The sequence below is a fragment of the Anneissia japonica genome, unplaced genomic scaffold, assembly GCF_011630105.1.
Source record: "Anneissia japonica isolate Jap-2015-1 unplaced genomic scaffold, ASM1163010v1 scaffold287829_len2072220_cov186, whole genome shotgun sequence".
Classification (NCBI taxonomy): domain Eukaryota; kingdom Metazoa; phylum Echinodermata; class Crinoidea; order Comatulida; family Comatulidae; genus Anneissia; species Anneissia japonica.
This window is the reverse complement of record NW_022716075.1, coordinates 1,956,880-1,981,796: the sequence shown is the minus strand read 5'-3', so window position 1 is coordinate 1,981,796 and position 24,917 is coordinate 1,956,880. Positions and strand designations below refer to the sequence as shown.

Genomic DNA, 24,917 nt, shown 5'->3' with positions numbered 1-24,917 from the left:
TATATAATATTTTAAAATATAATATTTTAAATTGTTTTGCATTATGTGGCTGTTTGTTGTTTTATGGGTTTTTCCCATTTGCCTTTTTAAATTTATATATCACTTAATTGATTTAAAATTGATTTCAATAGGTAACAAGGAAACTTCCCAAATTTGCTTTAGAAGTTAGTTATGATTTACAACATCTTCTTTCATGACTATACAGTCCAATATGCGAGGGGCAAGTTCTATGCTCACAACTTGCACAGACAAACGCATTGTCCAATGGATGTGTCTGTGCTGCAGTAACTTATCTATCAGTGCTCTACGTTTCAAATGCCTCCTTTCATTCCCCATCCAGTATCTTTTTTCACTGTTTACAAAACCTGCCTGGACACAGTCTTTCCATACTTTTTGGTCATTGGCTTTTCCTTCCCAGGTATCAACATCGATATCCATGACCTTCATATCTCTTTTGCATGCATCTTTAAAACACAGAAATGAACGCCTTTTTACCATTTTCTAGTTCAGCGTATAACAGATTCTTGGGGATTCTGGTATTATCCATCCTCCTGACGTGGCCTAGCCATCATAGTCTCCGCTGTCAAATTAACGTAAACATACTGTTATTTGTTACTCTGTCTTGCCAGCCGATGTTGAAGATAACGGAGGTGCAGACACTTAGTTTCTTAGTTTCATATGTTGTCCATGATTCCACTCAATACAAAGGACACTAACCACACACGCCATGTACACCTTGATCTTGACAGCAACACTAATATTTGTGTTCTCCAAACACGCAGAGACATCTGGCTAACGGTGGAAAAAGCTTTGTCGATCCATTTGTTTAGTTCACTATCCAGAGTGTTGTTAGTAGTAACTACTGATTCAAGATAAGTAAATTTACTAACAGTTTCAAGGGAAAAAATTGCCGACTATAAAATTTTGTTGTCCTATGTTTTCACGGTAAAATCTTTGTTTTCTTAACACTTATGGCGAGACCAAAATTTTCACAAGCACAGGAGAATTTATTAAGTAAAACTTGCAGACCACTTGGGTTATGGCTACTGAACATGCATCATCATCTGCATACAGAAATTCCTGAAGGAGGACTTTAAAGACTTTTGTCTTGCCTTGTAGTCTAGCCCGTGTTTCAAACAAACACTTAATAAGGTCAAAGGCCTTAGTGAGATCGATGAATGCCAGGTAAAGTTGCTGTTTCAGCTCAACACATTTTTCCTGCAACTGTCTGACAGAGAATATCATATCAATGGTCGATCTTCCAGAGCAAAAACTACATTGTGATTCTGGGTATACACTTTCCGCTAAGAGCAATAGACGTTGTAGGACCACCTTTGCAAATACTTTGCCACAGATGTTTAGCAAAGAAATACCTCGATAATTATCACAGCAACCACGATCTCCTTTATTCCTGTAAAGGGTGAATATGGATGCGTTCTTGAAATCTTGAGGAACTTTTCCAAGAGCTCACCAATGGCTAATAAGCTCATGAAGAGTCGTGCCACCGGCTTTAACAACTTCTTTTATACTTCTGTAATAATAATATGTCGCTCTTATATAGCGCTTCATGCACAATGCCTCTAAGCACTTCACACTACTACCCCGGTCATTGGATCAAACACATATTGAACACATACTTAACAACAAATTAAATTATTAAATTAAATTATATTATTATTCCATAATATTGCAGCTATAATCAGTGCAGTTGTGTTGGAACCTACCAGGTACCCACTTGTACTCCTGGGTGGAGAGAGGCAACCGTAGACAAAGTACCTTGCCCAAGGACACAAGCGATTTGAACAGCGAGAGCTTCGAACCCCTGACCTCGAGGTCACCAACCACTTCTACCATCATCACCAGGAGCTTAACCTGAAGACAGTTGTCCCACAGCTGATCTTACCTCATCTACAGTTGGGAAGGCATCAGGTTCAGACTTGATTGACATAGTTTGTACATTTCTGAGTTCCTGTGATAGGCATTGTGGTCTGATAGACTTCTGAGTTTCTACCAATCGATTCATCTGTTTCTTGTGATCGATTATCACAGTGCCATTTCGGTCTTAAATTTGTGCTGGTTTTTTTAGCACAGGACCAATAGCTTTACGGATTCCTTCATACATTCCCTTTAAGTGCCCGGTATCAGCATCTTATTGTATCTGAGCACTAAGCTCATCCCAATACTTATTGGTGCACTGGCGCACAACAATCCGCTGCACATCTGCCCTCGCTATATCGAAGAGTAACTAGATTCTGTCGTGTGCACGAGTCTTATATGCTTGAAGAGCTGTACATTTCTTGTCAATGACTGGTAGCAACTTGTCAGACCTTTTTTCAATCAGGATTATCCTTGGACTTCTTACCAAACACAAGTAGAGTCATAATCTGCAGCTTTCATTGTTCCCCAATATTCATCAATATCAGCACACACATCTTGCATGGAAAGCTTACAATGATGCCAAAAGATGTTCAAATCTGGCACGTTTATCAGGATCAGATGTTTCCTTGACATTAATCTTAAAAAGTGACGGTGTTTGCTTCTTGGCCTCTGCTTTTGCATGTTCTTAAGTCGACTACAGATCAGAGAGTGGTCTGTGTCACAAACTGCACTATGAAACAAACGAGTGTTTTTAACATTATTCAAAGAGGATCTGCGGTGGGTGATCATTAAGTCCAGCTGATGCCAATGCTTTGATCTAGGATGTCTCCAGGAAACCTTGTGAGATGTCTTTGATTTGAAAAATGTATTAGTAACACATAGTTTGAAATAAGAGCAGAGTTCAAGAAGCCTCTGTCCATTAACCCATATTAAAAAGTCTTAGTAGATATAGCTCTATAACTATTAGCCTTATAATCTATCATCCTTAGTAGATATAGCACTATTACTGTACCTATTTAGCACCTACTAATAAGTAAATTTTTGGCATATTTTTTATAGTTTTTAGTAGATTTTTGCCTCATTAGCATATTTCGCAACCACTTTGTAGGTCGCACCTATTAATATGTATTACAAATCTATTATATACCTATCAGCAAACTATTTAATTTTATACAACTTAAAATCTACTATTCAACTATGACAAATCTATCAAGAACTGCATCTTTAAATCTATCAATTTACTTTAAAATCTTTTATCAATAATCTACAATATAACTAGAACTTCCTCAATCGATCTTGTACTAGTAAATATATCACTAAACTACCTATTATGAACACTTTCATTCTATAAATGTTATAGTAAGTATATTATTCAACTACCTTTGAACTCTGTTCTGTGAATTTTATATTACAGGTTACTGTATTAATAATTGAAGAAATAACATTAATAATGTATAAGTATGTTGTAGTATTGTTATTATGATTTGAAATAAATAAATAGATTTACAATCTAAATAATGTTGGCTGGTAATGATCTTAAAAATCTCCAGCAATTTGGCTTTAATGGTCCCTTATAAAATTTACAGCATTTTGCCTATAAATTATGTATTAAAATTCTACAGCAATTTGGGTATTATTGATCTATTTAAAATCCACCATAATCTACAATTATCTATTAAAAATCTACAGCAATTTGACTAGTATTGATCTATTTAAAATCTACATTAATATGGCTATTATTAGGCTATTAAAAATGAAATATAAACTACAATGATCTATTAAAATCTACAGCATGATAACTTTTTTTGGGCTATTAAAAATATACAGCATATTAACTGTTATTGGGCTATTAACAATCTACAGCAATTTGCCTACTATTAGGCTATTAAAAATCTAAAGAAGTTTGGCTATTACTAGACTATTAAAAACCTATTACTAGACTATTAGAAACCTATTAACAATCTACAGCAATTTGCCTACTATTAGGCTATTAAAAATCTAATGAAGTTTGGCTATTACTAGGCTATTAAAAACCTATTACTAGACTATTAGAAACCTATTAACAATCTACAGCAATTTGCCTACTATTAGGCTATTAAAAATCTAAAGAGGTTTGGCTATTACCAGACTATTAAAAACCTAATATACCCTACAACAATCTTTTTAGAATCTACAGCAATTTGGCTATATTTCAGCTATTAAAAATCTATTGATATTTGGCTATCTGTACTATTAAAATCTACAGCAATTGGCTATTATTTGACTAATAAAAATCTACAGTAATTGGCTATTATTGGACCATTGAAAGTCTGCAACAATTGGCTATTATTGGATATTAAAAATCTACAGCAATTTGGCTATTTTTAAGCTATTAAAATCCACAGAATTTCAGCTATCTGGACCATCAAAATCTACAGCATGTCTATTATTTGACTGTCTACAACAGTTGGCTAATATTGGACAAATAGAAATTTACAACAGTTGCCTATTATTGGGTATTAAAAATCTACAACAATTTGGCTATTATTAAGTTACTAAAAATCTATAGGATTTTAGCTATTACTAGAATATTAAAAAAAAAACATTATAACCTACAGCTATCTATTTAGAATCTACAGCAATTTGGCTATATTTCAGCCAATTAAAATCTACATCAATTGGCTATTATTGGACTATTAAAATCTACAGGAATAGGCTATTATTAGACTATTAAAAATGTACAGCAATTGGCTATTACTGGATTATTAAAAATCTACAGCAACTGACTGTTACTGGAGTATAAAAATTCTACAACAATTGGCTATTATTGGACTAACAGAAGTCTACAACAATTGGCTATTACTGGATATTAAAAATCTACAGCAATTTTGGCTACTATTAGGCTTTTAAAAATCTACAGAATTTTTGCTATCTAGACTATTAAAAAACTATTGTAACCTACAACTATCTATTTAGAATCTACCGCAATTTGGCTATGTTTTGGCTATTAAAAATCTACAGCAATTGGCTATTAATGGACTATTAAAATATACAGGAATTTGCTATTATTAGACTATTAAAAATCTACAGCAATTGGCTATTACTGGACTATTAAAAATCTACAGCATTTGGCTATTACTGGACTATTAAAAATCTACAGCAATTGGCTATTACTGGACTATTAAAAATCTACAGAAATTGGTTATTACTAGACTATTAAAAATCTATAAAAATCAGCTATTACTGGACTATTATATTATCTACAGCAATTACCTATTATTGGACTATTAAAAATCTGCAGCAATTGCCTATTATTGGACTACACAAATCTATAGCAATTGCCTATTATTAGACTAATAAAAATCTACAGCAATTTGACTATTATTTCATACGGAAACAACTGGTTTCGCTTCCAACTGGTCTAATTGGTCCCATTTAGAAATGTTACCAGTTATGTATGTTTTTTAGATGGAAATTGTTCCTTGTGGTAAAATAAACAACTGGATATATAATCAACTCCTGTACACTTACAAAAAAATACACTCAAGAGTTTAAGATATACAAACCATAAATTTTAATTACAAAAACATTAACTATGCATCATAGGATTTGTCTTGTAGTCCATAAAATATTTTTTGGCTGAAGTCTTACTAACACACATACCTCAAATTCAAGCTTATTCTAGAGTCCTTCGCATTTAAGTCCTGTTTAAATCAGCATTTTGGTCTTTAATGTATATTAAAGCATCCATGAAAGTAAAAATAAGAAAGAAAATGGACTTTTGTCAATTAAAATCATGAGAAATGTTTTAATTTTTAAATAATTTAAAGTCATTCTAAGGTGATTTGATGTCTGCATCTTTAGGAAAATAATTTATTAGTATTGTTAAATGTAACTAAAACATGAACATATTTTTTATTTTAGTTATTAAAAACAGAAGTATTGTGCAGTATACAATGTTAATAATAATTACAGGCCTATATTTTGATATTACTCTAGTTGATAACCTTCATCACAGCAGGCCCTGATCATAATAACTAATAGGTATCTATTTGGAATATGTTTTATAATCCAAACCTAAACTTAAAATGTAAACAAAACAATATTATTCACCTTTGAAACTGAGGTAATTTAAATCTCTTTTTTCCCAATAATGCTTTCCTACTACACTTGATGAGTTTTCACTTAGCAATTGAGACAGAAAAAGTCATTGATTAAGGAATCCTGAAAAAAGTCACCATTTAATTAATTCATTTATTCTGTATTTAGCCAAAAACATAATTGTGAATACAATACAATGAAAGGGAATTTAACAAAATACTTATTTGTGTCGCTAATTATAGACAGTACCTATTTATCAACTATATATTTTATGTAGTCAGGATGTAGCCATAAATTTAATCTTAAAATCCTTAGTAGTCGAGATAAGAAAATCTACTACCAGCCTATTAAGCCTACTAAGAATAGAGCTACTTCTACTAAGAACTACCTGAATCTACTAGTATATTTTAATCATTAATCTTTCCATTTATATAGCGCCTCACGTTGACACAACATCGAGGCGCTTAACAACAAAGAAGAATAAAAATTAATTAAGTTCAAATGATTGGTTTGATGATTATCAATAAATGTTATTATTACAATGCTTTGGTATTGGAATCATTTCAAGGCCTGTTACTTTCCTATTCATCCCAAATCCTTTCATTTTTCTTTCCCTTTTGCTTCTTGTCTTTCTTCCTTTCTCTTCAAATGTTCCTGATCTTTACTTTTCTTGTCCTTTCTTATATTTCCTTATCTTATCTTTCACATTACTTTCTTAGATTCCTTATCTTTCCTTTCATATTCTTTCTTATAATTGGTATATGTCTTTCAAATTTCATTCTTATATTTCTTATCATTTCTTTTCTTTTCCTTCCAAATGTTTCCATGTCTATCTTTCCTTTCTTTTCTCTTTTCATGTTTCCTTATATTTCCTTTTCCTTATTCATCCTTAGTTTATCTTTCCTTTCCTTTTACTTTCTTATATTTCTTATCTTTCTTTCCATTTACCTTCTTATGATTCCAAATTCATTGCTTTTCTCTATGTATGTTCATTCATTGCTTTCTTTATGTTCCTTATCATTCTTACTGTTATCTTTCTTATGTTTCCTTATCTTTTCTTTCCTTTTCCTTTCTTATGATTCCATATCGTTTCTTTCCTTTTCCTTTCTTATGTTTAACTTACCTTTCATTCAAACAAAACAAAACAAGAAAGAACAATGAATTGGCAGAAGGAATTTAGAGGCAACTTTCAAAACTTTCAGTGAAGAGATGTGTTTTTAGCAGTGATTTGAATTTTTAGAACTGAATCAGAATTTTTAATGTGTTCTGGGAGGGCATTCCACAAAGTGGCTGCGATGGAAGAAAAGGCTCGGGAGCCATATGTAGTGGTTTTAGTTTTCTTGACTTGATTTAGTGTGGATGAACGGAGAGAGCGTGTAGGGATGTACTGATCAAGAAGTTCAGTCACATACTGGAGCAAGATTGTTCTGAGATTTGTAAGTTAAGAGAAGAACTTTATATATGATCCGCTTTTCGATGGGGAGCCAGTGAAGCTGATGTAGAACTGGGGTTATATGGTCACGGCGCTTTTTCAAAGTAACAAGACGGGCGGTAGAATTATGAATGAGCTGCAGTTTGCAAATTTGAGACTTTGGTAGTCCAATAAGGAGGCTATTACAATAATCCAGCCTTGAAGTTATAAAGGCGTGAACTAGACGGAGGGTGGTCGGATTGTCCAAAAATTTCCTAATCTTTCCAATTTTACAGATGCAACATGGGAAGACTGACACACAGTGTTGATGTTGGATTTCATTTGCAGAGTTGAATCAAAAGTGTATAGATAGATATATAATATATAGATAGATATATACAGTAGATATATATATATATATATATGTATATATATATATATAGTAATAAAACGCATAAAGCAAAAGTGTAGAGTAGCCGTAACTTTTAATGGTAAAAAACACAAACGTTTTCGGGCATCGCCCTTCATCAGGTGGTACAGATAAAAAATATAGCGAGTAAAAATACACTCAATGCGGACCTAGTATGATAGAGCAACGAGTAGCTAGGGAGCTACAAGGAACAATAAAGGGCTTGAAAAAATATATATAATATAGGCCTATAATAAAAAATCTGCTGTAAATAACATTATCATAATCTAAAAGCAGTAAAATTAACATTAATGCCAGCAGGATGTAACGTACCTAATTTATAGATGATTTTCTGTTCAATTCTTTCCTAGAGAAATCAGATCCTTTACATAAACTAACACCAGTAATTTGTATATCGTCGTATGACAGATTTTTTATTATAGGCCTATATTATATATATTATATTTTATTTCATGTATTTTGCTATATTCCATCCGTATACAGAATAGGCTTCCTATCTGTATGACTCATTCTGATGGCTTTTGTTTTAGATTTGATTCAGTTCACGCCCTTTATTGTTCCTTGTAGCTCCCTAGCTACTAGTTGCTCTATCATACTAGGTCCGCATTGAGTGTATTTTTACTCGCTATATTTTTTATCTGTACCACCTGATGAAGGGCGATGCCTGAAAACGTTTGTGTTTTTTACCATTAAAAGTTACGTCTACTCTACACTTTTGCTTTATGCGTTTTATTACTATTTTATTGAAGCCGATGCAGCCACCTACTCGTTTGATTTTATATATATATATATATCATTGATAGGCTTCCTGCTTCCATCATTATAACTATTCTTTATTTGCCTTTCAATACTTTTATAGGCCTACATTTATTTAATTTATAATATTGCTTAGTACAGTTTTAATTATTTTTTTTTTCATAGCTGCTTCCTGTTCTTGGTTTCAGCATAGAGAAAATAGTGCCTTATGTTTAGCTTATCCATTAACCATGGATGAATTAATTCCTCCATGCATTAACTATAGTAATGCTTTCCCAGAGTCCACCACTTGGTCATTCATTGTTCACCCTTATCACTGTTTATTTGTATAATATATACAGTATTATATAGTATTGTATAACGCATATAATATTATAGATTGCATCTTCCTTAGTACAATTTTAATTAATTTTTTTTTCATAGCCGCTTCCTAATCTTAGACACCCCTTCCCTCACGGGCATCGCAAATGACTAATTATGGACCAATAGTCTATTTTTGGTTGTAGGTAAAAATGGCCCCGGAAAAAATGGCCCCAGTAAAAATAGCCCCAAATGACAATTAGGTAAAAATGGCCCTAATGAAAAAAAATCAGTAATAGAAATGTTTTTTTTTGTTTAAATACTGTAATAAGCAAGAATTGAATCAATAAATAAAAAATGGGCCTTAATTACAAAATTAAAAAAAAAAAAAAAAAAAAAATAACATTGTAAATGCTGTAAAATACCCTGCAGCAAAAATTGAATTAATAAATCAACATAAACCATATGCATATTTGAGAACTAAAATAACTTAGTTTTTAGCTCCTAGGAGTACCCTGCTGATTGATTGATTAATTAATAGATCATTTTTGTATGGGCAGCTGTTAGGTCTAAGTATTTTTTTAATTATTATCATTAGATATTATTACTATATTAATGGTATTGCTAAATCCCACAAGCCTCCCAAAACACACTGTAGAAAACCAAACAATTCAATTGTGATTGACTCACTTGGTATATCAATAAGAAGATTAAATATTCATAAGAATCTATTTTTTGGTTAAAATATTGATTTTTGTGTGAAAAAATACATGCAAATACACCACAAACCTCCAAACACATTGCGAACTCTCTTTTTCTTGAAAAAAATAAAATAAAATAAGTTGATGTTTATATCAACCCATTGTTTGTGGGGTTTACCAATACCCGGATTGAATTTCTGGAAATTTGTGATTCCGCTTCCGTGAAATTGGCCACAAATAAATTATTTTAATATTAATAAATGCATGATTTATGTTGATTTATTGATTATGTTGTTGCTATTTTTCAACATTTAAATGGAAAAAAAATAAAAAGTGTTATTCATGGCTTTTTTTTAAACCTTTGAATAGGCTATTTTATCATTGAATATGTAATTCCTGCAAAAAGTAAAATGTAAATAGCAATTTATTTGATGTTAGATTCCTTTTAAAAACTAAATTATTTCAGTTAAAAAAATGCATATAATGATTTAAAAAAATTAGTTTTAATACAGAATTTTATTATTGGGGCCAGTTTTACCTCCCTGTCATTTGGGGCTATTTTTACTAGGGCCATTTTTCCCAGGGCCATTTTTTCTTGGGCCATTTTTACCGTACACCATTTTATACTGGTAGTCGCAAAGCAAATTATGATTATGGCACCTCTAGATGCCTGGAAATGGCACTCATTCAGACTTATTCAGATTTTATCTCCATTTTGTTATAAATTTTGACAAATATAGGCGGTCCTGGTCAGCTGGGCACCCCATCCCCACTTGATTAATATGATATGTCCTACAGTCAACGTCAGAGATATATTACACTGTTATGTATAAGTATAAGCCCTGGGTGTTATAGAGGTCGATGGCCCTGTCGACCGCCACACCAGAGTGCATACGCGTAGCTGTTCCAGCAATATACACTCATTCCGGTAATGCGCGGGCGGATAAAAAACCCTGTCTTAGGTCTCCATCTTTTGACTTTTCTTACATCCTGGTTTGTGAAATCGTTGGAAAAAATCGGCGTTGGCTATACAGTGTAACGTTTGTGTTCGTCGTCAATAGAAAATTCAAAATTTGTGAGTGGTAAAATCGAGTTCTCCTTTTGCCCACTTCTTTGAACTCATGGGTACACTTCTTTTTTCCCTCTTTCCTCCATTTAACTCTTCTCATTTTTTTCCTCAATCTTTTTTATTTTTCGGCGGGATTGACGGGATCTTTTTTATTTTTCGGCGGGATTGACGGAAGGGGGAACGGGGCCCCTGTGGCCCCTTGCTGGATCCGCCCCTGCATGATGTCATGGCGAGATTGCGTCGAGTAACATCGGATTTCGTAAACTGGTGGTATCACTACTTAAATAAGTCGAAATAGACAGGCCTATCCATGGGTGTGTATATATATATATATATATATATAAGGCTGTATAATTATTTTTTATAATGGCTATATAAAATAAAATTTACTAACTATAATTTTTTTTGAAATTAGGAAAACAGGAATTTATGTATGCAGATAGTATTTAACACTAGTATAACATACGGGCCTTAATAATATACAAAAGGAATGAATTGTTTAAAGTAAAAATTGTGAACTTTGAGTTCGTAAAAATGTTGGCCTAATATGTTTACACGCTATCAATTTTAACAACGTACAGTTGTACATTGTTTTCATAATAAATGTCGCCTCTGAAAAACCGATGCATCCATGAAATAGATGGAGTGGTTACTGAGATGGTTACGAAATGTACAAACAATTGCTTTTTTACTCAGTATTGGTGCGGAAATACGCACCGCACTTGGAACAGAGCACAAGTGAATGGACAATATTCATGAAAGTCATTCATAATTGTTGTTCTTTCCACTCGTTTCGAAAGTGGGGTTTTAACTATAGAAGATTGGTGAAAAATGTGGGGGCGGGGGGACCTAACATTTTTCGCGGGGGATATTTTACAGCCTGGTACCTCCTCTTCATTTATTGCAAATAAACAAAATAAAAAAACAAGCACTGTAGGTTTATAATAACTCTGAGCATGGGACGAGGGGATGAATATCCTTTATAGAGAATCTGCTGTGAGATGTTTTTGAGATGGTCTTAAAACCCCACATTCACAAGTGAATGGTGTTTTGATTACGTTGACAACTTAAAATCCCAATTTAACTACCCTTTCTTTGTTGACTGCATTCCCCATATACTGTCTTACATATACATCTTATGTCGTCCAACCATCTCCATGGTCCAACTCAACTATTCAAGATGGCTGTGCGCCCAGTGTATTTGAATAGGTCTGGTATTATAGACTAGACCAGTGCGAATTTATATTGTAAATTAGACCACGTGACAGGCCCAGACGGATGGCGACTAACAGGTATGATATCGTGCAAAAATAAATACCTGCTGTACGTCTAATCATGGAGGAAGCTATTTTTTCTTCTATGGGCTAATCATGTTTTACCCTGAGAGATCTAACTAGCATTTTAATAATTAAGGATGCATTTTCAATCTTTCCTGCATGAAAATAACAAATTTTATATTGAGTAGGCCTATTATAGTTTTCTTTTTAAATCCGGAGGCACAAATTTAGTCGGGACCCGTCAACAAATGCTATTGATAAATAAATGATAAACAAAAAAACTTGTTTCACCATTATCGACATTTAGTAGTGTATGACCTTTGATAACAATATACATGACATGTTTCGCATTGTTAATGTTGCTGAAAATTGGGTAAACACAGCACGCTGCGGTAGGGGCTAGGCCTAATCATAGTCGCTTTTCTGTTTGATAACTCTTTGTGCGCCGACAATTTGTTAATAAAATATGCTGCGTCAACAAACAAGTTACAACCATGGTTACAGCATGCACGCAAAGATCGTACGTGGCGGATACCTTACGCGGCGCTATTTACACGATCTTTGTTACTTTTTTCGGTAAAATCGTATATAATGTCCTGTAACTTCATAAATAATTGCCAAAAAACGATTTTAAGTTTGATTCTATTATTAATGGCATATCAAATATCTCCTCTAAAACAAAAAAAATCATTTTGCTAGTTCTCTTTTAATGGTACGAAGCCTGCCTGAATTATTGTGCGAGTAGGCCTACATGTTGTCATTGGGGGTGAGACAAGTCCTTAATAATCTTATTTAATATACACAGTACATATTTGTTGTGTAGTTCACTTAAGCTACAGCGGTCTTTCTTAATTTTGCGAGCAAGTTTTATGATTCTCGGGAGTTCAACAATTGTAAGGTAAGGCATGGGTGTCTATAAAACGAAGACCGAAGACCGAAGACCCAAAAACGAAGACCCTTATTTTTTTTTTTTTTTTTGATAATAATACACCAGGCTGTCACAAAAAAAAAATTACGAATTTTTTTGGGCGTCTGTTTGTAAAATTTTCAAGAGTCTTCGTTTTATTGACACCCTATATGGGTGTCTACAAAACGAAGACCGAAGACCCGAAAAACGAAGACCTCCAATTAATTCTCAGTTGTCTTATTGAAAGTACCTATTTCATTATTTTATCGGAATAAAATGAGGAATATCAAGAAATACATAAGGGTCTTCGTTTTATAGACACCCTATATGGTTGTCTACAAAACGAAGACCAGAAAAACGAAGACCCACATTTTTTTCTCTCAATTACGATGAAAATAATGTTTTTAAATCACTTCATGCTATGTATATATAGTATTTGTCTTTTTAGCACATTGTTTCCTGAATCTGAGTCAATTTATGATTTGCTCTTTATTCCAGTTCCAAAGCAGCAGGGTGCGGACGCACCCCCCCCCCAAATTCCAAAAGGTCCACTTTTTAAAACCTATTATTTCACAAAATCGTTCATAATTATCACAAAATGCTATAGCATGCACTGCATTTTATATTTGCCAGCACATCCAGCCATTGATGTTCAATATGATATGAAATTTGTTGGAAATTTATCGTCTTCGGTGACTGCAGATTGATCTATAATATGAACAATGTTATCTGTAGGCCTGTGTTTGAGAAATCCATTATATAAGACCCTCAAAATGCTACTTTGTCGGAGCCTCCTGGGGCTTTTCTCAAAAACTCAAATTTCAAGAAGTCCACTTTTTAAAACCTATTATTTCATTAAAATCGTTCCTAATTATCCCGAAATTTTATAGGCCTAGTATGCATTACATTTTTTTGCCCGCTCTTTTAACCGTTGATTTCTAATGTGCTACGAAATCTGTTAGAAATTATCAGCTCCAATGATTGCAGATTGATCCATGTCATCTGTAGACCTACAGATGTAAAGGACATAAAAAGTTACAACTTCACAGTGGCGCATAAGAGGGCAAGGGGGGAGAGCTCCCTAAAATTATAAAAGAAATGGCGAAAAAAAAATCATAATTAAATTTTGTTTGAGAGTGCCATCTCCGGCCATCTAGAGGTGCCATAAATCATAAATTTTCGTACCTCAGCCCCAACCATGGTAGGGATAAGGTGGTATTGATCATCTGTCTGTGAATGTTCCTCCCTGCCCTGGACCCCACCCTCTATTTCTCCTGCTTTATGCCCCTAAACAATACCCAAATGAATGAAAATTTATAAAGAATATTACAAATTATAGGTTTCAGAAATCCATTATAAGGCCCTCAAAATGCTAATTTTGAGCCCCCCCCCCGGGATCTCTAGGCGATCGCCTATCCTAAGGTCCGCTTCGGTCGCAAAAACGCACCTCCCCATCGAAAATCCTGCCTACGGGCCTGGAATGCTGTATAGTTATGCATATGTGCAGCATCGGTCATTTGGTAGTGACACCAACATAGGATGAGATAATTATGGTCTTCGTTTTATAGACACCCTATATGGGTGTCTACAAAACGAAGACCAAAGACCCGAAAAACGAAGACCCACATTTTTTTTTCCTCCAAATCGTGATGAAATAATGAAATAAGTAATTGGCAACTGTTTTATGATGATTTTGAAACACTTTCAATAAGATAATTGAGAAATAATTTAAGGTCTTCGTTTTTCAGGTCTACGAAGACCCTTGAAAATTTCACAAACAGACGCCCAAAAAATGTCGTAATTTTGATTTTGTGACAGCTGGCGTATTATCATCAAAATGAAAGAGACAAAATAGGGGTCTTCGTTTTTGGGTCTTCGGTCTTCGTTTTATAGACACCCGGTAAGACATACCAGTAATAGTTAGAACACTTAAAATGATACTATTAAAAAGAGGTTAAGAATACACTACTAACTTGGAATTACTTAGGTTTTGTAAGAAATAGCCTTCTTACTGACATGATCAATGTGTGCATTCCAGTTTAGTGTATTGTCAATTATAGTTTATAAATATCTATGTTGTTCAAAAATTTCGATTTCTTTTCCAGCTACATTTACCGATACTACACTAATGTTACCTTTTCTAAAATAAAAAATAATTTCTTTGGTATTATTTGGGTTTAATTTACGATTATTATAAAATATTAGATACTTGTCAAAATTGATATTGCAAAAGCTCAATAATGCTTACTAACTTCTTACCAGTTATCCATTGAGGATCCGGGCAGGAACTATAACACTTATATGATGATATTATTGCGCACCACAGCAGAATCGAAACGAATTTCAACACATCATACATTGCCTAGTTCCACTGGAAGAAAAAAAAAACGTCTTGAAATTGAATTTTAGTTCAGTCATTTAGTTCATTTAAAATAAACCCCTGTCCTGACTATTCAATTTTAATTGACAAAAAAATGTGCCATGCCTAAATGTGGTCAAGATGACATCACATTATGACCATATACAACGGCGGCGGAACGTTTGTGAAAGTGGAGGGGCCAATTAATTAGTTCCAGTATGCGAGTGAAGCGAGCATCTAGGCTGGGGCCAGGGGACGCCAAGGCCCCCCCCCGATTGGGCTTTTCCCCCTGGAAGATACGGATATTTTACGAAGTTTGGTGAATTTTATAGGCCCAAGCTACTGTAATATGTTTTCATATTTGTTGTAATTTGGGGCTGAACAATTTAGGTGGGTAGGGGCGGGCCGGCTAGGTCGCCTTGAATCCTCCTCATTGTAGTACAGCACAGCTCTAGAGGGCGCTCAGTGAAGATTACGTAACTAACGTCATTTAATCCCTTTGTTTTAGAACAATGGACAAGAAGCGACGCTAATGACATCATTTTATCCCTTTGTTTTAGAACAATAGAAAGGACCCTACTGACATCATTTAATCCCTTTGTTTTAGATAGTTATATCTACCAGGTGTTCCCTTTGTTTTAGTTCCAATAGAATCTTAATTTTCTATTATCTTTTAAACCCATTGTTCTCCGGATTTTTAGTCGCAATAGAAACTTATTTGTCAATTATCATTTTATATCTTGTTTTAAATATATCTGCCAGGTGTGTCAGATGATCATTGAAATTTAAATTCCTCTTAAACAATAGGAATAAAACAGTAGAAAGGATATGCGGTGTCTTCGATAGGGTTAATTAATAGGATTAATTGTTTGTATATTTCTTCTTCTCTAGTTAAATCAATAACGAGAGGGTTTACTTCTTATTCATCTGAAATATTTGTCAGATCAATCACCATTTCTTCTTCTCTAGTTAAATCAATAACTGGAATGTGTTGTTCAAACAGGCCATGATGGAGTATATACTGGTAAACGTGATAGACTGGTAAAAAATTAGTTGAAGGCAGGTCGGCAGTAGAAGTTTCGAATGAAGTTTTCAGTTTCGTTCCAACTATTTTACAAACAGTTCTTAGTTGTTATCAATGACTTCAGGATACATCCAACTGTATTGATCAATGTTATAGTAACTGTTGGTTCTTTTCATTGTCATTTTCATCCATTACTGTGATGCATTCATTAACACCTTCAAGTTCTTTAATCATATCATCAATGACGTCGCGTTGATTTAAAAGTTCTCGCCACTATTTAATTGGTAGGTTAATTCCCTTTCGGCTTGGTTTAAAGTCACCGTCTTCTTCAGTTTTAAAGTACTCACGAATACAGATAAACATATTTTCATTCCAAAGTTGAGCGACAACATGCCTCTTTTCAGTTAGGTAAATACGTTTTGTAGCTGTGACTGTAGACCCGTTTGCCATCATTGGTTTTGTTGTGCCAATCTGACTCTTTCCCATATCCTGTTTGGAAGAAGCGCTTACATTTGGTCCAACTTCTACTTTCTGCTTCTTAGACGGTTGCATTACACGATTCATTGTAGCCTTTGCCTTTTCAATCATCTTGGAATCAGTATAATCGGCTGTTGATTTATAGAAATTCATTCTGATAAAGTAAATTGCACTAGTTTCTTGTAGTCAAGACAGTTGGAGTTGTCAGAAACTAAACTGATGTTTAGAGAGTTTTAAACTACGAAATAGCATTTTTCAAAGATGTCTTACCTTTATTTTCACTCAAGTATATATACACACTCATGGTATAGGATTAAATGACGTCATAAATCTATTTACGTAAACCCGCGCTATTCAAACCAACATGTTACCGCGTTTTTTTTAAGTCACCGAAAATCTCTCATCCAATGGAATTCATTCTCTATCATGACGTATCTTCAATTTTTACTATACAAACAATTAATCCTATTAGTTAACCCTATCGAAGACACCGCATATCCTTTCTACTGTTTTATTCCTATTGTTTAAGAGGAATTTAAATTTCAATGATCATTCGACACACCTGGCAGATATATTTAAAACAAAAGAGATAAAATGATAATTGACAAATAAGTTTCTATTGTGACTAAAAATCCGGAGAACAATGGGTGTAAGGTAATAGACAATTATGATTCTATTGGAACTAAAATAAAGGGAACACCTGGTAGATATAACTATCTAAAACAAAGGGATTAAATATCAGTAGCGTCCTTTCTATTGTTCTAAAACAAAGGGATTAAATGATGTTATTAGCGTCGCTTCTTGTCCATTGTTCTAAAACAGAGGGATTAAAATGACGTTAGTTACGTAATCTTCACTGAGCGCCCTCTAGAGCTGTGCTGTACCGCAATATTTAACTACTGATGGAGAATCTATACCACCTCAGTCCCACCATGGTTGGGGTAAGAAAATTTGTGATTATGGCACCTCCAAGTGGCCGGAATTTACACTCTCAGACTTAAACTTTGAATATAATTTTCCTTATATCTCCATTAAAATTTTTAAAAAATTGGCCTCGGCAGCAGCATTCCGCGGTCGATGGGTCGCGCCTGATCTCAGGACATAGGACATAGTATTAAATTTTCTAATAAATTGCGATCTATGAGTAGATTTTCAGGAAAATATTCAACAGTAATGACAATGCAGGCCTTCCCTAGGGATCCAATGCAATAAATAAATCAAATGAGACTGTAATAAACTTGCATTCTTGTTTCGTTTATTTCCAGTCAAACTGTCAAGTTTTACACATAGCTCAGCCTACTCTGTAGGTAGTAAATATCGTAATAGTAATAGTACGCGCGTAAACAACGTACCCGTATGAACCTAGATATCTATCAATAATATAAATATATGACAATACAATATATATATTTTCATAGCATTTTGTTATTGGAGAATGGTCAAACTATTGAATATCCTGACCGAGTAAATGCAGATGGAACAGTACCAACTGTGCGTAGACGTCCCCTACCAGAAATAGAGAAACCAAAACAAAATATCACAGAATGTAAGTTAGGATAGTCATATTTTTCATATGATTAAAATTGGTAACTGTAGGCCTACAGGGTTGGTATACAGGAGTTTGTGCTGAAGTTTGTTACCACTTGTATTGTAAACTTAATATTATTAAGAAAACAAAATAAAGAGAATAATGTTGGCAGCATATGTGCAATATAAAAAAAAAAAAACAATTGTAAAATAAAGAATAATAAATGATTTATGTTGAAAATTTTAATAGATTATGCATAACATTGAGAACATATTACAACTAGTACTTAATTAATTATATAGAAATATATTTGAAATATAAAATTATATTACTTGTTTATTAATCTTTAGTTTTTATTTATAATGCTGTATGTAATTAAAAGGTTGCTGATATATTAAAGGTAAAAATATCCTTTATCCTGTTTGAAGAACCCTTTTGCAAGATGTTAAATATTTTTTATGCTATGCCCTTTCCAAATACAAAGGTCTACACAAGACAGTGTATACTGTATGTATAATTCCTTATGTAGATTCAGGGCCGCCAAGAGATTGCGCCCTGTCAATCTGGAGGAGCCCATTATTAGAGGACTGATGACATTATTGAGGGCCCATGATAGTGTGTGGATTTTTTTTGTCATCATTACTTAATTTGTTTTAATAATATTATTTTTACTGAACATATTTTGACGCTATACAAAGCCATGTTGATTGATGGATGGATGGATTGGTTTAGGTAGTCCCTCATATTTTAGTCTCAGATCAACGTACAGTAAATATGGCTCGATAGCAGTACATTAGATAACTTTAAAAAAGAAATAATACTGTACACAACATGAAATGCACTAGTTTAATGCCTTTTTGTTTTGATTGTAATTCTGTTTACTGTACATAACGTTTGTCAACAATGTTACAATTTTAATGCAGCGTATGCAGTTGTTACATACAGCTCGAAGTAACTGAATAGCGAACCTCGATTTTTTTTATTCATGAATAGCGAACCTCTATTTTTATTATGAATAGAGAACCTCTTTTTTTTTATTATTATGAATAGCGAACCTCTTTTTTTTTTATTATGAATAGCGAACCTTATGCATAACGGTCCTTTATTTATAGTATGAGTAGGGAATCCATTTTCTTGATTATGATTAGCGAACCTTATGCCTTGTGTTATAATGAATAGTGACCCCTTTTCTTGATTATGACTAGCGAACATTATTAAAGAGCAGTCCTTATTATTTTATGAATAGCGAACCCTTTTCTTCATTATGAATAACGACTTTATGGTATAGGGTAAGCTAATGTTATGGATAACGAACCTTATGAAAAATGAACCTTATGACTAGCGAGCTTGACCCGGACGGCATGTTTTTTTTTTAGAATCAATTGTGCCGGCCATATTTTTGTATCCTACTTTACTTTTATAACATTTATGAATATAAATGTATTATAAAAGTGATGATAAAGAATAAGGATAACATGTTTTTTTAGCATTAATTGCACTATATTTTGTATCCTACTTTACTTTTATAAGGTTTATGAGAATTTCTTCACAAATATTAAAGTATATTAATGTCATTTATGTGATACAGATTTTAATAATCATTCATTAGTAACTGTATTTTTAGGGTTGGGTTTTATGGTTTGTATAATGTGCAAAATTAAAATAGGAACGATAGACATGTAAATAGATGAAGAGCTATGCTCGAAAAACCTATTATTTCGAATAATGAAAATATTGGTAATATCGTACTTTACGCTTTAGCGTTATTATGTATTTGTGTATACATTGCCTTTACAGCCACTCTCCTTTTATAGGTAGATAGAATGTATTAAAAACAAATTTTATACCCACAATATGTTTATTAAAATTTTTAACAATTAAGACAATAAAATTAATTAACGCAGTTCTGTATTGATGCTTTTACTTTGTCATTAATTGAAATAAACTGCTTAAAATAGGCAACAAAATACAAAATTGCCTTTACTTTGCCTAGCAACAGTGAAATCAGTAAGAAACATTCCAACAAGTAGGTTCCCACAACGCTATTGTTAGAAGCAAACACAAGGTTAGTCACCTACGTAGTTTGATTCTTTGTACGCCGCCAATTCAGGAATGTAGGCGTACTAATGCTGCTGTTACTAGCCGCGAGAATAGCCAACTGGCTTGTTCTAGCCTACAAACATGTGATATATACTTTTTTATTTGCTTTTGCTTTTAAAACTTACGAAGTTGTATGAATAAATTTTGAACAGACATAACATGGATGAAGGAAGGAAACAGATGAAATATGTGCACCTATTTTTCTAGAGATTTGCGCAAATTTGAATTGGTTTCTGATGTATCCCCGCAAAATAGTTTAGAAGTGGCAAGTTAACGTTCGAATTTATTAAGATCTGCAGTAAACATGTTAAAAAAAAACAAAAAAAACGTACGGTGCGCTTTTCACTAAGGTCGTAGTTGATCGTGGGAATCAATATCTTGCATGGGAATGGGACGAGTGGTTTAAAACACGCAATAAGAAAACAATCAAATAACATTCAAACACGATATAAATGATATCAATGCATACCGTATATTTTATTTGTATTTCGTTTTATCATAAATTATTCAACTTAAAAAAAACAAAAAATTAGGCTGCTATTTAGTTGATTCCCACGATCCACCTTGCTACAATCAAATAGCTGGTGAGGGATAATGCCTATATGGCGCGCCATACAAATTCCGCGCGGCCGAAGTTGTCGGCGGTGGAAGTAGTCTTATCCCGCTGAGGATAGGGGTGGCTTAATTACTAGCCTGTTGCAGTCTTATGTACCATACATTTCAAACATTTAAACGGCAATATATGTGTTTATGTATCTTACCTTTCAAAGGAATTGCCAAAGAGTTTAAACATTTTTTAACGTCCAATATCGCCACGAAAATATCTACTTGTCTTGGGTGCGGAAGATCTTGCAGTTCCAACAACCTTATTTGCATATATCAATGCACTGCAAGAGCTCACAAACTAGAGAACAATAGAATCCAGAGGTGACGGAACTAGGGGGTGCTGTGATATGGAGAGTAATGTGTGACCGGAAATGGTCTGCATCAGTTGGTTGTTACCATGCGCTAGTGATGTTGGAGTATATAGTACAGCAAGATGAAACTATTATGTAGGCCAAATGAATAAAGTTCGGAGTTTTTAAGCGCTAGCTAAATTCATAAGTGTAAGCTAATTTACGGTGATTAATTTAATTAGCGAAGATATAGAGACAATTATTTCGAAGTTCCCTCTTTCCAAGAGGGGATGCAAATGATTTGTGAAAATGAGTACGCCGCCGTACTCATTTTCACAAAGAAATACACACAACTGGTTAGCTAACAATATGCCAATACATTAACACCTGCGATGGAAGGTTCAATCACGCTGATTGCCCAGCAAACGTCTGTACTGTATGGGGGGGGGGGCGATACTGATGTACTGTGTAGCGATGACGAGGAGGCATATATAATGGGTTCAGGTCAACTCGGCCACAAGTCAACTCGGCCACAGTCAACTCGGCCACAAGTCAACTCGGCCACAAATCAACTCGGCCACAAAAAGTTCGGCTGCAGTCAACTCGGCCACAAGTCAACTCGGCCACAAGTCAACTCGGCCACAAGTTAACTCGGCCACAAGTCAACTCGGCCACAAGTTATTTATAATTAAAATGAAATGTAAATACGATATTACAGTTTCTGCATCCTTTTTCTTCATGATTATAATGAAGTACACAGTACATTTTAGTAAAATTCTGATCATCGTCACATCGTCGTGAGATCGTTGTATACATTTCTTAACACTGTACTCTTATTCAACAGAGAAAACATGCCACTTACAGAATGGAATAAAATCTGACAATTGTAACATTAACAATTTAAGCAATCTTAATAAATAAGAAAAACACATATATTAATGTTAAATTTTGTTCACGTTAAAACACTGGCATAAAACATGAGTACATACTGTAGACCTAATCATAAAAAATTGAAATAGAAAAACCACATTATGATTTTTTTAAATGTTAAAAATTTATTTTGAATCCGAAAAAAAAAACAAATGAATGCACGATGGCGTGCATTTCGATACTATTTTCTTCAGAACCACGCCCAAGAATTAGGCCTACGTTAAAATTAGGTGGGGTGCAGCATCTGATATCAATTATCCACAATAGGAACAATTGGTATTGTTGAGTGACAGACTTCAGTCCTTCATGTTTGTTCGACCATTGGGGGATATGTTTGAAACCCGTCAGTGACAAGGATGCATCCGATGACGTGATTCACCAGTGACATGTCGGTCCTTTTCAAATATTTACTTTAATAATACTAATTAGTCATAATAATGATAATAAAGGTGAACAACAACAATATTAATAGTAATATTTATTTTAACAATACTAATAGAAATAATATGGCACCAATAACAATATTTTTAAAATTACTATTATTAAAATAATAATACTAAGACTAATATATAATAATAAAATAAATTTTAAAAATCGAGAATTTTGTATTATTTATATGGTAACAATAATAATATCAGCAAAAATTTAAACAATACATAATGTTAATGCTAAGACTAATATTTAATATTAAAACTAACGGTAATAAAAACAACAATAATAATAACAATGACACCAATAATAACAGCAATATTATTGTGGCCGAGTTGACTTGTGGCCGAGTTAAGTTGTGGCCGAGTTGACTTGTGGCCGAGTTGACTGCAGCCGAACTTTTTGTGGCCGAGTTGATTTGTGGCCAAGTTGACTTGTGGCCGAGTTGACTGTGGCCAAGTTGACTTGTGGCCGAGTTGGATCGAATTCTATATAATAAGACTAGGCCTAACTTGACAGTGCAATAAAGTACACTTTCGAAAGAAATAAATTAAAATTTTAAAAAAACCAAATAACTAAGAATAATTCAGTTGCAGAGGTACCTTGTACGTATTATACAATGCTAATAATGCGGCTCTGTATCACTAGCTAGGATAAGGCATCCATGTGCAAAGCAGTTTGTTTATCCATGAAAAAACCACGCCGGGATAGTTTGCCTTACCAAGAAAATCTCCGTGTATAGTTGTCTCAGCCTTACAGTACACTTAGGGCTCCTGAATTAATATATTGTGCTGTTAAAAGATACTTCCTCAACGGTAACAAAATGGGGTGGGAAATCCGTTGTTGGATTGTAATACAAAACCAAGGATGTTAAAGTTCATAAATATCGAAAGATTGAAGAAATTAAATATGTTTAGTACACACAAATGGTAATATTCATTTTTTCCCCCCGCGGTTGGTCATTCTTATGTAAGCACCCTATACTACCACGTAGAGTATCAATAAAACAAAACTAAGTTGCTTAATTTGTATACTGAATTACAATAAGTTAATAGGCCTATCCATTTTATAAAAACACAACTACTTTCATTTCATAGGCAAGCTTATTTTTAAAGGCCATTACGGCCCCAACCCAGACATGTTTCTGTATCCAACTATCTGTAGTAAATGTTTAATATTGCTATAGTCCTTTGCACAATAGGCCTATAACCTTAATGTCTGGCAAAAGTAAGGATTTTAGCCACAACGCAGTTTTTTTTCTTTATTTGTGACATCGTTAATATTTTCATGATCCTCCAACAGTACAATATAGCACTCGCAGATTACCCCATATAATTAATTGCTTTACTTAGCTTAACCTGTACCAGTAAAACACCAAGACAACCAAGTGGTACTCACGCTTTGCTAGGCACTTTGGCGGGATCAGTAGATAAAAGCATGGGGGGGCAAAAGGCATTCCCATACATAAAAATTCTATAGAACTTTATAGACTTTCTATAGAGACTAATCAATTTCTACAGAAATTAGTATTTTCTATAAAATTGCTTTATAGAGGAACTAGTTTCTATAGAATTCTATAACATACTATATACACATATTTAATGTAATTTCTATGTTTTTAAGTTTTTTTGTTTCATTCAGTATTGTATTGACACATTCGTGTCTGACCAGTATAGTCCTATCAACATGTTTTACATCTTGCATATTCTATAGAAATTCTATAGAATATTCTATACAAATGATATGACAGATTCTCTATAATAAAATTATAAAATTTCTATATTTATTCTATAAAAAATTATAGTCCTTACCTGTATTTAAAAAAAATGTATTATAACAATTTTATAGGGATTATCTCTATAGGAACATATAAAATCTATATAGAGTATAAAATATATGAAATTTCAATATAAATTTATTTATTTATAGTATATTCTGTAGAACTGTATAATATTCTAAACACAGTCATTTTAAAAACTGTAACTTTTAATAGTCTATAGAAAATATATATAATATATATATAAAAACTCTATGGAAACATTTATAATCTGCAAAATTGTTTCTCTATAGAAAGTATATATAAAATGAATACGAACGCTATGGAAGTGTTTATCTGTAAATGAAATATTAAAAATTATTAAAAAAATTATATCTATAAAAAAAATTATGTATTAATGTATATATAAAATCTGTTCAAACTCTATGAAAAATTTCTGGAACAGCTAATACGTAGCCTTATGGGAACTTTATGGGGGGGGGGGGAGCGGGTCTGCCTCTAAACGTATCCGGTCTGCCCCTAAACTTATCCCTCACATATTCACCTAACAACAATGCTTTTATGTGACAGCAAAATGTTATCAACAGC

General features: G+C 33.3%; 1 protein-coding gene across 5 annotated transcripts in view; it reads right to left on the bottom strand.

Annotated features, from left to right (window-relative positions):
• LOC117109620 overlaps nucleotides 1-23,970 on the bottom strand; it is a 38,593-nt gene extending 14,623 nt beyond the window's left edge. Inside the window, exons 1-2 of one of the 5 annotated variants that reach the window (XM_033252006.1) lie at nucleotides 23,951-23,970; nucleotides 15,069-15,180 (exon numbers count right to left, since the gene is read on the bottom strand). In XM_033252006.1, coding sequence (XP_033107897.1) covers nucleotides 15,069-15,168 — 100 coding nt within the window. In that variant the 5' untranslated portion in view covers nucleotides 15,169-15,180; nucleotides 23,951-23,970. Of the gene's footprint in view, nucleotides 1-15,061; nucleotides 15,183-21,058; nucleotides 21,160-23,273; nucleotides 23,508-23,950 lie in introns of those variants that run through there. The other 4 variants (XM_033252007.1, XM_033252004.1, XM_033252005.1 and 1 more) reach the window with 4 other exon arrangements.
• Nucleotides 23,971-24,917: the final 947 nt, after the last annotated feature.